The sequence below is a fragment of the Ochotona curzoniae genome, unplaced genomic scaffold (genome assembly GCF_017591425.1).
Source record: "Ochotona curzoniae isolate NIBS_2020 unplaced genomic scaffold, NIBS_Ocur_1.0 contig_2210, whole genome shotgun sequence".
Classification (NCBI taxonomy): Eukaryota; Metazoa; Chordata; class Mammalia; order Lagomorpha; family Ochotonidae; genus Ochotona; species Ochotona curzoniae.
In genome coordinates, this window is record NW_024465369.1 from 7,572,761 (window position 1) to 7,587,965 (window position 15,205).

Here is a 15,205-nt window from a genome sequence, read left to right on the forward strand (position 1 = left end):
CACTTCAAAACACTAATTATATTGCATGGCTGAAAATGGGTTTTCCATATATTTAAATAACCAATTTTACACCTAATTTACAACAATACATTTTAGTTTTGTATTAGATCCTACATATTTCCAATAAACTGGAATCGTTGTTTTAGAAATGATTTTGGTCAGTTTTGTCAATAAAGTAGCTATTTTTTCAGGAGCGTGTACTGCTAAGCTACTAAGCTGTTCAGCAGTTAGCAATTAAAACACTAATCATGATTTATTCTTAAGTGTCTCCCAACTCAGGTCTAATAATTCATGCTGTTTTCATTCTTTCTTGTTGATATGTAACCGTTATCTCATTCCACTAAAAAGATATACTTAAAATACATAGAATGAAGGAGTGGACATTTTAATGTTATATATGTAATTATGAAGGTTTTAAATTTCAATATCATCCCTGAATAATGTTATTCCTTTGCTTACTTTGTTTTTTATGTTGTGAATATGTTTAAAAATTATTTGAGCTTCCATTTTCCTATCTGTGCTCTACAGCTTATGTGTAACATGCTCATGATGGTTTCCTTATACAAACACTCTCCATTGAAATAGTTTTACTTATTATGTATACCTTTTAGTTATTATGATACCTTTTATATTTTACAATTATGTTGGAATAGACAATTTTCATAATCCCCAACTGTATTACATAATTTGCTGTTTTAGGAGTACTTACCTTGTAGCTAACTGGGAGATCTTGGCAATCTTGAGAACATCCACTGATTTTCTTACTCAAACATTCATTTATATGGCAGTTTCTCTCATCTGAACCATCGCCACAGTCATCCTTATTGTCACAAAGAACTCCACTGGGAATGCACCTGCCATTTTTGCACATAAAAAATGAACTGTTGCATGACTGTTCTGGAAAAAGAAAATAAAACAAATGGAATATAAAGAGCATGCCATTGTTTTCAACTACAATTGTTGGAAATATGTGCAAATTTGGAATTAATCTGTCAAACACTTAATAAATAATGTGTACATTAATGTTTTATATTTAATATGCCATTTTATACATAAATGACAGAAAACCAATGGCAAATTGCATATTAGTGTTCAGCATTCATTGTACACTGAGCTTTTTAATATGGAAATTAACAATCAAAATAAGCATCTACTGTAAAGTTAATGGACTGTTTCTGTCTCATACATATTTGGAAGAATAAGTTCAAAAGAATAATGATAGTTTGACATTTCCCTCAGGCCATAGGTCTCTGAGAAAACACATGTCACTAAAAATTAAGAAGCTGGAATAGAAAGATATTCCTGAATTCTTTTTCTTCTTGGTGATATAATGGTCACATTTTTAAGTCAGGGCATAAAAAGGACTTCGTCGGTGAATTATAGTTGATCCAAATATAGCTACGAAAGGAGTTCAGATTTTGTAGCGATTCAAACTAGAGGACTTGAAAGTACTCATTATTATACTCATTATTATACATGCCAAAAGAAAGCCTATTAGCATGTAAACTATAGAAGAAAAACGTTATTGAGTATATTCTAACATAGATGGCAATTAATATTTAGCAACGATGAGAAAGTTAGCAAACACAGCCTGTGTGTGTGTGTGTGTGTGTGTGTGTGTGTGTGTGTGTGTGTGTACGCATGTTTGTGTATTTGTAGCATATGTATCAGTTCAAATGATATGTAATTTCATTTTGGCTATGCATAGATGGCAATAAATCTCAACTAGTTTTAAGTTTAAAATTTCAATTTTGGTCCTCACAGGGAAATTGTCTACATATCAAATATTAGGTTGAGAATAATGAGTTTTAAGGCATATGCAGGGTCACAGATTCATTGCAATCAGTTCTCTAATTCTTCATATTTTTTGCATAGGCTCATATTTCCAAAACTAGCCCCAAAACATGCATGATTAGAATCCTGTATAGAAATAGTACACTGATTAATACATTTGTGTTTCCATTTACTAATGTCACACTAGATAGACAAGGAGTCCCGGCTTTGCCATTAAGAAACAATTATTTTTTTAAAACAAGAATAAAAAATAAAACACTTTTGCAGAAACATAGTATCATATATACTTTACCTGCATTGTTACATTTTGGGTTTAAAGGTGCTTCATCAGAGTGATCAGGGCAGTCGAAGTCTCCATCACACTGCCATTGGCTGTTTAAAAGACATCGCCCATCCGCACAACTAAATTCTTCAGCACTACACTGTCGGTACCCTATAGACAAAAAGAAACAACCCAAAAACTGTAATAATGCGGGGGAAATCAATAGGGACAGGGAGGGTTGGGGATGGTGGTAGAGGAAATCCCTGAGCCTATGCAACTCTATCATGAAAAATAAAAATTTATAAAAAATACAAATAAAATCTGCAAAAGCAAAAAACAAAAAAAAGTATTCAGTGACACTGCATCAACTCAGCACACACTTAGAGCTAATTAATCATGCAGGCTGCTATAACCCCTCAATGGGAAATAATTTTCAGTTCTTTCTGGTTCAGTGGTCTTTTTGCATCAAATCTTGATGATATGGAAATGCATTTAACCTGCAGAAAATAAAACTGGAAACAAAGTCACTTCATTTCTCCATCGTGAGAAAACAAGAAGGCAATCCACTTGGTATATCACCTCTATTTACCTATTATTTATGTTCTGATGTTTTCTCTTCAAATGAAAGCAAAACTAAAAGCTGTTAGGATATATTTTTAAAGGCTAGGTTTTGTGAGCTATAGTGCCAGGATCTATATGGATGGAATGTTCCTGAGCTAAGATGACAATTGTTATAAGCTGTAATGCTATGCTTAGTTTTTATCAGCAGGATTCAAGTGTAAATATGCTAAAATGAAAAAGATTTAAAAGTCAATTTACAGAATAATAAGCCCCGATATTATCATAGCAATCCTATATATTGATTTTAAGAATCATTAAAAAGCTTTACTCAAATTACAAAATAATCCCATTTTTGTTAATGGCCATGACTTTGTAAGTAAAACTCATTTTATGTTCAATAATTATTTCTAGAATGGATCTTAAGTTAATCAACAACAACAACAACAACAATAAAAAACATTTCTATAACTTTTTGATAAGTTCTGGCAAATGCTTTACTTTTGGGAGAAGTGGGCTTTTAAAAAAAAAAAAAAACATTTATTTTTATTGGAAAGGCAGATACACAGAGAAAAGGAGATGCAGAGAAAAAAATGTTCCATCCACTGACTCACATCCCAAGTGGCTGCAGTGGCCAGAGCTGAGTCATTCTGTAGCCAGGAGCTTCTTCTGGGTCTCCCACATGGGTGCAGGCTCCCAAGACCTTGGGCCTTGCTCAACTGCTTTTCCAGGCCACAGTCAGGCAGCTGGAAGGGAAGTAGAGCACCCAGGACAGGAACCAGCACCCTATGGGATCCTGGAATGTGCAAGGCGAAGGCTTTAGCCACTAAACTACTGTTCTGGGACCCAGACATGGTATTTTATGAGCGTCGCTGACAATGTGTATAGTGGGTAGACTCATGTCCAATACATGCATCCTATTTGAGTGTCAATTTGTGTCCAAGCAGCTCCAGTTCTGATCCAACTTCCTTTGTGCAGCCTGGGAAAAACAGCGTAAGTGCTTGGGCCCCAGCACCCACATAGGAAACCTGGAAGTTCCTGTCTCTTGGCTTCAGCCTGGCTGAATGTCAGCTTGAGTGAACCAGCGGATACCAGATATTTCTATCCTCTTCTCTCTCTCCACCTGTAACTTTGACTTCTGAATAAATAAATAAATATGCTTTTAAAAAATTTTATTACTTACAGCTAAAATTTCAACAAAAAAGTAATTTAAAACCATATACTTAATTGAAATTCTTAGCATATTTGAATATCTCCTTCTTCTTGGAAACAGTAGGACAGACTTTACCTACACACTGTTCTGCCACACAGTTCATTCTTTTCTTTATTGTCTAAGCTTGTGTCCCTTTTCTTGTCACCAGTTGGTCTTGGATCAATCACTTTTGTGCATCATCTACAGAATCAATTTCCTTTTGGAGATAACAGATACCAAATGGCAAGTGTCAGATTCAATGATGTCGCATATTCATATCCATGTCATGCTTTTTACAGCATTTGATGATGCCAGCCAGGCTACCTTTTAAAGATAATTCTTGGGCTTGACGCTGATAATCCAATTTGCAGGGTTTTCCCTCTTTAAGAATTTCACTTCTACTTGACTTGAAACTGTTCAAGTCCTCACTTCAGTTCCTCAGAATCTGATTTTCTTCTCTTCCTTTCTACTGCATGTAGGAATTATCATGCCTCATTGTACCTTGAATGTGACCTTTATGCAATGGCCATCAAATTAATCTGATTTACTCATATGGTACTTCTAGTCTCTAAGATCTAATTATAAAAACTACAAAACTTTATGAACTTCTTTGATTAACATGTTGATATTCCAGAAGTCCAAAACAAGTTCTTCATTCACATCAGAATTGGTCCTTTTTTTTTTTTCTCTTAAAGATTTGTTTGTTTTTATTGGAAAGTCAGATATACAGAAAGGAGGAGAGAAACAGAGGAAGATCTTCATCTGTTGATTCAACCCACAGGAGGATGCAATGGGTGGAGCTTAGCCAATCCAAAGCCAGAATCCAGGAACTTCTTCCAGGCCTCCCATGCAAGTGTAGGATCCCAAGGCTTTGGGCTGTCCTTAACGGTTTCCCAGGCCACAAGCAGGGAGCTGAATAAAAAGTGGTGCTGCTGGGATTAAAAAAAGTGCCTAAATGGGTCCTGTGCATGCAAGGCAAGGATATTATACACTAGGCTACCGCACCAGGCCCCCAGAACTGGTCCTTAACTGCTGGCCTCCAAGAGCAGCAAAGCCATCCACCAAGTAAGTCATCAAAGAAAGAACTTCTCTTTTAACAGCCAAATGTTCTTGAATTCTGACACATTCTTTAACTTCCATTATACCATTCTAAAACTTGTTCAGAATTGCATTATTAATCATCACAACTCTCATAGCAACATTCTATGTTACTCTCCCTTAGGGCAGTATTTTTTTCTGAACTACTGAAATGGATAGATCTAAGCATATATTTGATTGTCATATTTTATTCTCTTATTTCAAAATGTACAAATCCAGGCTTTTGGAAATCTGGCTGTAACTTAACTTTAAAAAAGGGGGAAAAAAAAAGACTGACTCTACATATTTTAAAGGCAGAGTAAGAGAGAGGAGGAGACACGGCACAAACACACTCGCCACTACTCAGCCGCCACATTGACTTAGAAATATTTGGATGTATTTGTTACACAGCTAATAAGGGGCAGAGACAGGATTCTGACTCCAGAGCTTATGCTAGGAGACACCACACCAGGTCTCTAGCACTGAAATACTATTTCCTCTAATATTGCTTATTGCTATTCCTAACTGCCTCCCCTCCGCCCTGCTCCAAATTAGTTTCTTAAGTCTAATCCCACACATCACATTTCTTATTCCTGTGTAACATATTAGTACACTTTGTTTTTCACCAAGATGGCACTGAAGGCAAAGAAGGAAGCTCCTGCCTCTTCCAAAGCCAATGGAAAAGTCCTGAAGGCCAAGCAGGCAGTGCTGAAAGGTGCACACAGCCACGATAAGACCCGCAGATCACTCATCTTTCCGTGCCCCAAGAGACTGTGCCCACAGAGGCAGCCCAAACACCCTCAGAAGAGTGCCTGCATGAGACAATAACCTGACCACTATGCCATCGTCAAGATTTCCCTGACCATAGAATGTGCTATGAAGAAGGTACAAGGAAATAGCACACTCCTGTCCATTGTGGATGTCCAGGCCAGGCACTAGATCAGACCAGCCATGCAACAGCTCCATGGCATTGATATGGCTGAAATCAACACCTTGATCAGAATTGACAGAGAAAAGGCGTACATGTTACTGCCTCCCGGTTTGATGCTCTGGATGTCACCAACTGGGACCACTTAAACTGCATCCAGTTTTCTAATTCTAAATATATGATTTTCATCATTAAAAATATATATTTATATATATATCTTGATCTCTCTATATATTTTATGTATCTATATCTATGCCTATATATTAGCCAAATAAAGTTTTATCTGAGGGAAGTGTTATCTGCAGGGCAGGCATAACTTAGCCTCCAATTTAGATCTTATGATGTAGCCTTTACAGTAAGACACATTGAATACACACCATGCTGGTGAAATAGCCATAACAAAAACTGGTATCCACTGGGATTCGTATCAGAGATTAAAGCCACAGACAGGATACAGAAGAGACAAATACGAGTATGTCCTCCCATGCACATATGAAGTACACAATTATTCTACAAAAAACAAAAGGTCCACAAAAAAATTCAATTTCATGCTGTAAGTGTTGTAACACTGCTGCTTGCAAAATTAGCACATCACTTAGCATCCCATATGGTCGCTAGTTCTCATCCCAGATTTTCCACTGCTGCTCCAGCTCTCTGCTAATGGCCAGAGAAAAGGAGAGGATGATTGTCCAAATGTTTGGGGCAGTTGATGGACGCAAGGGAGTCCTTAATGGCTCTCCTGGCCCTTGGCTTCAGTATGGCCTAGCCCTGGCCACTGTGGTCATCCATGAAGTTAACCAGCAGATAAAAGATCCCTCTTTCTCATCTTTTGTTTCTCCCACTCTTTGTAAAGCTAATTTTTAAAATAAATAAGTCAATCTTTCTGATAAGATATTTTTAACATTTCAACCTCAACATGGGATGTTTAACACATTAATATTCATTCAAAAAATTATGTATCTATTTCCAATGTGCATTATTATTGGGGAAATAACACTTGAAATTTTATGATATATTGTGATAATATTAATTTTAACTTGTCATTATATATGTACAATGAAATATAGTTTTCTTGTGATTTCTGAATTGTACTTTTGTCTCAAATATTTTATTTGGCTATAAGATTGAAGAAGTTAGGAATATGTTGTCTTTAAATTTGAAAATACCTCAAGCGAAAGAAACTTTTATAAATGTTTTCCAATATCACTAATGACAAAAGTATTACAAATAGGCACAATTTCCATATAATGGTACATTTCAAAAAGATTTATTTTTTACTGGAAGGGCAGATTCAAAGAGAGGAGGAGAAAAAGAATGAGGGAGACATTGTCCATTCATTGTTTCACTCCCCAAATAGCCTCAACACTGGAAGTTGAGCCATTCCAAATCCAGGAATCTGGGTCTCCCATGTGGATATAAGAGCCTGAGACTTTGGACCATCTTCCGCTGCTTTTCCATGACATAAGCAGGTAGCTGGACCAGAAGTGGAGCACCTGAGATGTGAACCGGTGTTTACACAGGATGCTGGTGCTTGTAGACAGAGGATTAGCCATACAAGCCATTGTGCTGGCCCCAAATAATGGTGTATTCAAATAGAGCTTAAAACAATCTCAGGTTACCACCTGCATATTATGGAATCTATTACCTTCTAGTGACATTGAGAGAGGTCTTTGCTATATTAATTAATCTCTTGAGTCCATGTAAATTATTATGAGTCTAAGAGTGCATGTCATGTGAAGCTGAGTGGTACTCACCACACTGCAGAGACTCATCAGAGCCATCGCCACAGTCATCATCATGGTCACAGACAAATTGCTTGGGAATACATACTTTATTACGGCACATGAAAGTATTCTCACTGCAAGTATTATTGGGAGCTAAGAAAGACATTGCAAAAAAAAAAGTTACATGAGCATTCATTTTATCTCTATTCTATCAGACATTTTGAAGACGGGTTATATTGCATAGAATAATTCATTGTCTTAATGTTCACTACAACAGATAACATATATCTACCTATCTGTCTATCTATCTATCTTTATAAATTCAACTATTCCAAAGTGGTCCTGAAACTGCAAGTTATGTAACAACTGATATGTTGGATGAACAATGTTTTTGAAACAACCATATGAAAAAAAGATTTATTTAAAGCTATAGCTGAATTTTCTTCCTCCATGCATGCCTATAATAATGCCTATAGCAATAAGAATTTTTGTTACTTGTGAAAAATGGAGTAAAAAAGCTATCAAGTGGTAAGATTTATCATGAAAATGACACCATGGATGTTGTCAAAATAATTATTTCCCAACAAACATAAAGCTTTAGGGTGAGTTCAAGCCTGGGGCATTAGGCAAAGGTCAAAATCATGAAACATTGCAATGTACTCCACTGTAACTATTACACGGACATTAAGCATTGATTAATGAAGTTGACCATCCTTCCTTAAGGAAAACTGATCAATGACAGTGGCACTATATTGAGTCCCTTGACCAGTGGGGAAAATGTCTAACCCAAATGAGTAAGAAGGCATGGCCAGAAAGATGACTCTCAACACTACACACAGAATTTAATGGCTTAAGAGGATAATGTTAAGCTTCTCAGTTTCCTTTTCTGACATTTAAATAGCAAATGTTGTGGTAGGACCAAACTCAAGGATATTGTAAGTTTAATAGTTTACTGTATGTTATGTAGAAAATTGGAAAGAGAAACATATTGCAGATACTACTACTTCATATTTTTATTCTGAAGAAGCCATATCTCTCCTTGGAACACCTGTTTCTTTATTTGTTTAATATACCTAATAAAGTTTATCTGCTCCCATTTCTTAACTAGATAGTACAAAACAAATATTTTTATCTTAAGTATTAAAAAAAATTCAAAATGGTATTTTCAATGCATATATTCATATACTAATTAGTACATCCAGATAGAAATTCTTTCCGGAGGCTCCTCCAAAACACTTCACTGTAGCACTACTGGATTCCAAGAATGTAAACAAAAAAAGTCTTTAACAAAAAAATGCACAGTGGGGTCTTGAAAAAAATGTAGATGACCTGAATTTTTCCCACCTCCATGTCTTTCTAAAAACGTCTCTTCCCTTTATTCTCTGTGAACTTCAACACTCCAATAGCATTTCTGCTTTTCTTTTTAAAAACTTTCAAGGATATTTCTAGAATTTCTCATCATTCTTTGCAATGACCTAACACACACACACACACACACACACACACACACACACACCACTTGAGTTGTCCATAAGCTTTTTGAAGCCCCTCATAAATATATGCCAATATTTAAGAGATTATACTTATTATTGGCCATGCTTATTAGCCCTTAGACAAACTGTCTCTGAATCCATGAGCATAACAATATTTGGTTTTGCTTCAGTAGTTACGGGCATAGAGCTTTAAGTACGTAAAACAGAAAGTGCTCTTTTATTTTAATTAAATGTAATTTATTTTCAGCATACTGTTTTGTTCGACTATATGGAAGGCACCTGAAACATGAAAATTTGTGGTATGAAAATATGTCTATTATTACAAAAGTAATATTCTAAGTTACTAATAATGCCTCTAACTTCAGATACGATAAGAGCTTGTGCAAGTCAAATGAATTATAGCAATGCCAAATCTGAATTATTCTTTAAAATACCAGCAATTTATTTAACATTAACACTTTCAGTCACTTGAGTACAACTTGCTGCACTTTAGCATAATTTGCTTAATGTTACTCATGTGGTCCGAAAAGTGCTAATATGCCTCCCAAAGTGTTAACTTGCTACAATAGCAAAACCGTACTGGGACCATCTGGTTCCTTGCATTGAAGGGTAATCTTTTATTAGACAGCTCTCCATGGCCCCATTGACCTCTACAGACAGACATATCAGTTTTAAGTTCAAAGTGAATAATTATACAAAGACAGTATGAGTTCTTTGTGGAAAAGGTGCAGCAAGGTTTTCTGTTTATTTTTCACCTGCTATAATATTAGTGAATCTACACCCACACACGTTTACACACACACACACGCACACACACACACACACACACACACACTACAGCTGCAAACAGAGATTGAAAGTCACGAGGGTAAGCTGCGTGGGAAATAACTGGCAGAATTCCTCTTATCGAGAAGTCACAGCAGTATTTTTGATACATTGCTCAGTGGAACAGGTACCTTATGTGACCTTGGGATCTGCTTTCAAATAATCTGCATCTTCATCCTCCTGATCATGCAGAGGAATTTATCTCCATTTTTACTACTGAATAATCCCCTGAAAATTTCTTGAGAACAAGTGTCAGAAATTTAGCAAATTGCCTGACCTTTAAAGGTGTCCTCTGATCCCTCAGCTTCATTGAACTAGAAGCTGTACTATTTTTACTTGACCCATAGGTTAATACTCTATCTGTAGGACTAATAGGTGTTTACTGACCTCATGATCGGTAGTTATCTAGGATCAGAGCAGTCATTTACAGAGTATCTGGAATAGGCAATCAAAAGCCTTCAAGGGGACTGGGCTTGGAGTTAGAGGTAAAGTTGGAAAATGCTATGGAAAATACAAATGTATTGTACTCTTACACATGTTGCGTGGATCTACTATCTACTAACAGTGAAGTGATAAATCAGTGGTCATCCAGGTGGTTTTAAATGGGTAATCCCACTGTGCACATTTAAAACACTCCGAACAGTGGCTACAGAGACTGCTGCACTCCACAGATAACAACATTCCCCCTGACTGAATCCAGTACTATGTATGAGAATCGGGATTAGAAAAATAAAGAAAAATGTGATATTATGAGTAAAGAACAAGTGAGAGATGCTAGAGCAGTTTTCTTTGATGCACAGACCCAGCACGTGCACGTGTCCATACCGCAGCCTGCTGTGGAGAGCTCATCGCTTCCATTGGGACAATCCCTCTCACCATCGCAAAGCCACTGTCGGGGCACACAGGCATGGGAGCCCTGGCAGTTAAACATGTCAGCAGCACATGTTATAGCACCTAAAACCAAAGGAAAAACTCCGTGAAGACCACTCTGCATCTGCCAGACAGTATCGACACTTCCTAACTAAAGCGAAGAAAGTGGAGGAATGTGGCTTACTAAAAAGACACTGAAATTATTTGGAGCCACCATATATGATGCTTTGCTTATTGATGTCTATACATTTCCCTCTAAGAATGCATTCTGTCCTAATTTCAAGTGTTAAATATCATAAAGCTCTATGGAAGAAAATCTTAAAATGTTGCAAGGCATAGGAATTTCATAGAATGATGAGAAAATGGAAATAATATTTTCAAGGCTTAAACCTACAAAGATAATAATTAAAAACATAGCAATAAAGATGACAAATGCCCATTTTTAAAGAAAGATTTATATATTTGAAAGAGTTACAGACACATAGGGAGAGATCTTTCATCCACTTTCTTACTCAGCATATAGCTGTAAAGAGCAGGGCTAAGCCAAATAGAAGTCAGAAGCTACATGCCTCATCTGGACCTACCATGTTGATGGCAGAGCCCAAGCATGTGGACCATCTTCCACTGCTTTTACCAGGCCATGGGCAGGGGGCTGGTCAGTAAGTGGAGCAGCTGGGAATGGACCAGAGCCTAGAGCTGCAGGTGGTTGTTTTACTTGCTATTCTGCAATGCTGGATCTGAAAGTGCACTGATTGTTGCTTCATGTGTGCTAAGCACTTAGTAGATTGACTTATTTTATTCTTGCAATGATCCCATTAGATAGAATTAGTTTCACTTTACAGAAAATGCAACTGAAGCTCAGAAGAAGTGAAAACCTTAGAATACCACAGACCGTACAGGATTGCACCTGCTGAGCTGGGAGCTCAAAACTCTTCTGACTTCGAAGCAGCTTTATTTATTATTATTTCACACCTTCTGTTGCTGCAAAGAATACATTTATGCATGTTCCCCTGGCTTTTGTATAATTAACCCACAGAATCTACCCCTTCTTTGATCTACTCGTTCAATGTCCCTTTAGTCATAGAAAGAGGTTTTCAAAAGCATAAAACAAACAAAAAATATCTTGTTTACTCTGTAAATTCCAATAGTTATAAGTAGTCCATAATTTCTTTACATAAGATGAGCATAACTGTATGTTAAATGACCCAATGCCATGACGTTACCCTAGCCTTTGTATACAGATACAAAATGTTTTGGTGGGGTTGAGGGTGGAAGAGCCTTGACTTATTTGTTCATAGATAATATTTCTTAAGGGACACAGTCACAGAGTCCACTATGCACCATCTTAAAAATGTTGCATTCTGGTCCTGGCACAGTGACCTAAAAGCTCAAGTCCTCACCTTAAGTATGTTGGGATCCCATATGGGTGCTGGATCTAATTCCGGCGGCCCCACTTCCCATCCAGCTCCCTGCTTGTGGTCTGGGAGAGCAGTCGAAGATGGCCCAATGCCTTGGGACCCTGCACCCATGTGGGAGACCTGGAGGAAGTTCCTGGCTCCTGGCTTCGGCTTGGCTCAGCACTGGCCAATATGGTCACTTAGGGAATAAATCATTGGACGGAAGATCTTTCTCTCTGTCTTTCCTACTCTGTATATCTGACTTTGAAATAAAAATAAATAAATCTTTAAAAAAATTTTTTGCTTTCTAATATCCATGAACAATCCAGAACTGATGTCCAGAAAATGTATATAACAATATGTCAAGGAGAAAAATATGGCTGACTAGATTGACGGAAGGTATCAGTTTCGAAACACTCTCCCATGCATAGAGATGTTCTGAGCAGAAAACAATTTCATTGTAATGTTTTCTATTTGGGCAGCCTGTAGTGATACACTGAAATCTGTTAGTGATCTTTTTCAACATTAGTAGGTCTGTCTTTGATATACATTTCAACCTAAAGTATAGGATGGCAGACAAATGGTGAAAAGTCCTTATGATAATTCAAATTTGCTTATTTGGTTGAATTTAATGGAAATATGTCTATCCCTGAAAGAAATGGGACAATACTTTATTAGATAAATATTGATTTTATTTAAAAACCTATTCATAGTTCTTGCTCTTTATTATGCCATTAATATACTCAACGACAAAATTGTTTTCACAGAAATTATTTAGTATTTCTTCTCTCTCTCTACTAGCTGATGAGGTATCACTCCAATATTTTATTCTTAATTCAATGTTGAATTCCTATAATATTTTTATTGCTTGAACTGAAGTTCTTCAAAAACAGCAGCATTATTTGCATCAAATTATGATTGATGCAAATCTTGTCTACACTCATATTATCACTTGAATTTTTTCTCAACGTAGCGCATTAGAAATAGCACTGATCTGGCAGTGCATCGATGTAGTTCTGTGTGACCTTGGAAAGACTAGTGTGTGAATTTCATGAACTCTAAAATGAGGCTGTGACTGGGAAATTCAAAGATAACTCTAGCAATGAAATGACAGAAGACTTTTTTTCAGCTAATTGTCTGACACTCTTAATTATACTCCCCAGAATCTATGTTAAGGATGTGCCAAAACATTATAATCAATTTTGAAAGAAAATGGCCAAAGAAAAAACTAGTATCACTTCATAATTGGCACTGTTATTTGAAGACACATTATCTTATTGTGGTAAAAGAATGCCAAGGGAGAAGGAAGATACACTGGTGGAATTACATATCATATTTGCAATTTTAGAAAATCAATTCAAGTTCTATTTTTGCGGTCACCAATTAGCTGAGTGACATTAGGTAAATTTATTAATCTCTTGAATTTTGAATTTTTAATCTGTTAAATGGAGCATTTGGACAAGAATTAAGTCTAGATAGTAAGATGCCAATTAACATTTCCACATCCCATTCTGGAACACCGAGCTTCATTTCCTGGTTCAACCTCTCATTTTTAGTTTTCTTCTAATATAAAGCTTGAAGGAAACATACGATGGATAAAATGACCAAGTTCACTTACAGGGGAGGCCTGGACTGCACTTTGGGTTCCTGTGGTTTCGGCAGAGATCATTTGATTCTCTCTCCCACTCTCTCTCTCTTTCTCTCTCTTACTTTCTCTATTTCTCAAATAAAAAAAGTAATAAAAGTTGAAGCTGAACTAGTCTATTGAGATCCTTGATATCTTAAGGAAGAATCTGCCTTTATAAAGAATGAATGCTTTGTAGCTAAGATCAGGGTATTTTTGAGGTGTAAGAATAGAGAAAGAACATCAATAAATGTCTGAGTAAGATGTTTGTGTCATAAAGTTTGGAAACCACAGAGATAACTTATTTGTGAAGTTATTTTCTTTCATTAACATACTGGGTTCAGGTAACAGCTAATATTTGGCCTAAGGAAACATATGCTAGTGTTATAAGCTGAAAATTATATAAAATACAGACTAAAGTTAAATAATCAATGTTTTGATATCAAGGGAGCAGATATTTTATGATCTTAATCTTTTTATTAATGTCACAACACTGATTGTTAAAAACAGTATTTCAATAAAAGGAGAAAAGCATGAAAAATAAAGCACAAATAATTGGAAATAAACTTACAGAGCACACATTGATTAAATTGGGTGAACACAATAATTATCTAAATAAATGTTCTCAAATCCACTTAATAAAGAATAGAGAAGTAAGGAATAAAGTAAAGCTCTCTATGACCAAAGATTTGGAAAAACACACATATAAGGAACTCAACTCTGAAGGATGTCAGAGTCTATGCCTTTTATGCAATCCTCTCCTGGAAATTACAATGGATACATAGCAATTCGCTTCCTTACTTTTCTCACTCCTTTGGAAATTCACCTAATAATCTCTTATACACTATCTGTTAAAATGTTTGAAAAGGAATCACTTGACACACTGAAGAATTAACTGAGAGAATGGGAGAAAATACTTGAAAACTATGTAACTATCTGATATAGGATTAAAATCTAAACTCTTTATTATATAGAGAATGCATTATATATAGCATGCATTTTAAAGAGAACAAGAAACTCAACAGCAAAACAAACAATCTAAACAAGAAATTGTCAAAGCAAATGAACAGGTCATTTTCAAAGGATGGAATTGAATGGCCAACAGACATGAAAAACTTTCTCGGGCTCACCAACAATAGGAAAAATGCAAATAAAAACCACAATAAGATTTCATTTCACCCCAGGAAAAAATTAAAAACAGACAATAAATGCTGACGAGGATGTTGGGGAAATGTACACTAATCCATGGACACTGGGAATGTAAACTATAGCAACCATTATGGAAGGTAATAGAGAGATACCTCAGAAATCTGAAAATAGATGTACCATATGACATGGTCATGTCACTCCTGGGGGGAAAAGTACTCAAATTTCAGCATCTGAAATTTGTATGTTCATTATAGATCAACTCTTAATAGTAAGTACTATGTGTATCAACTGATGACTTGATAAAGAAAATAT

General features: G+C 36.0%; 1 protein-coding gene across 1 annotated transcript in view; it reads right to left on the reverse strand.

The window, feature by feature from the left end:
• LRP1B (LDL receptor related protein 1B) overlaps positions 1 to 15,205 on the reverse strand; it is a 1,301,643-nt gene that overhangs the window by 234,700 nt on the left and 1,051,738 nt on the right. The window contains exons 51-54 of the mRNA XM_040971988.1: positions 10,679 to 10,807; positions 7,566 to 7,688; positions 2,087 to 2,227; positions 710 to 897 (exon numbers count right to left, since the gene is read on the reverse strand). Of these exons, the coding sequence (XP_040827922.1) occupies positions 710 to 897; positions 2,087 to 2,227; positions 7,566 to 7,688; positions 10,679 to 10,807 (581 nt within the window). The remainder of the gene's footprint in view (positions 1 to 709; positions 898 to 2,086; positions 2,228 to 7,565; positions 7,689 to 10,678; positions 10,808 to 15,205) is intronic.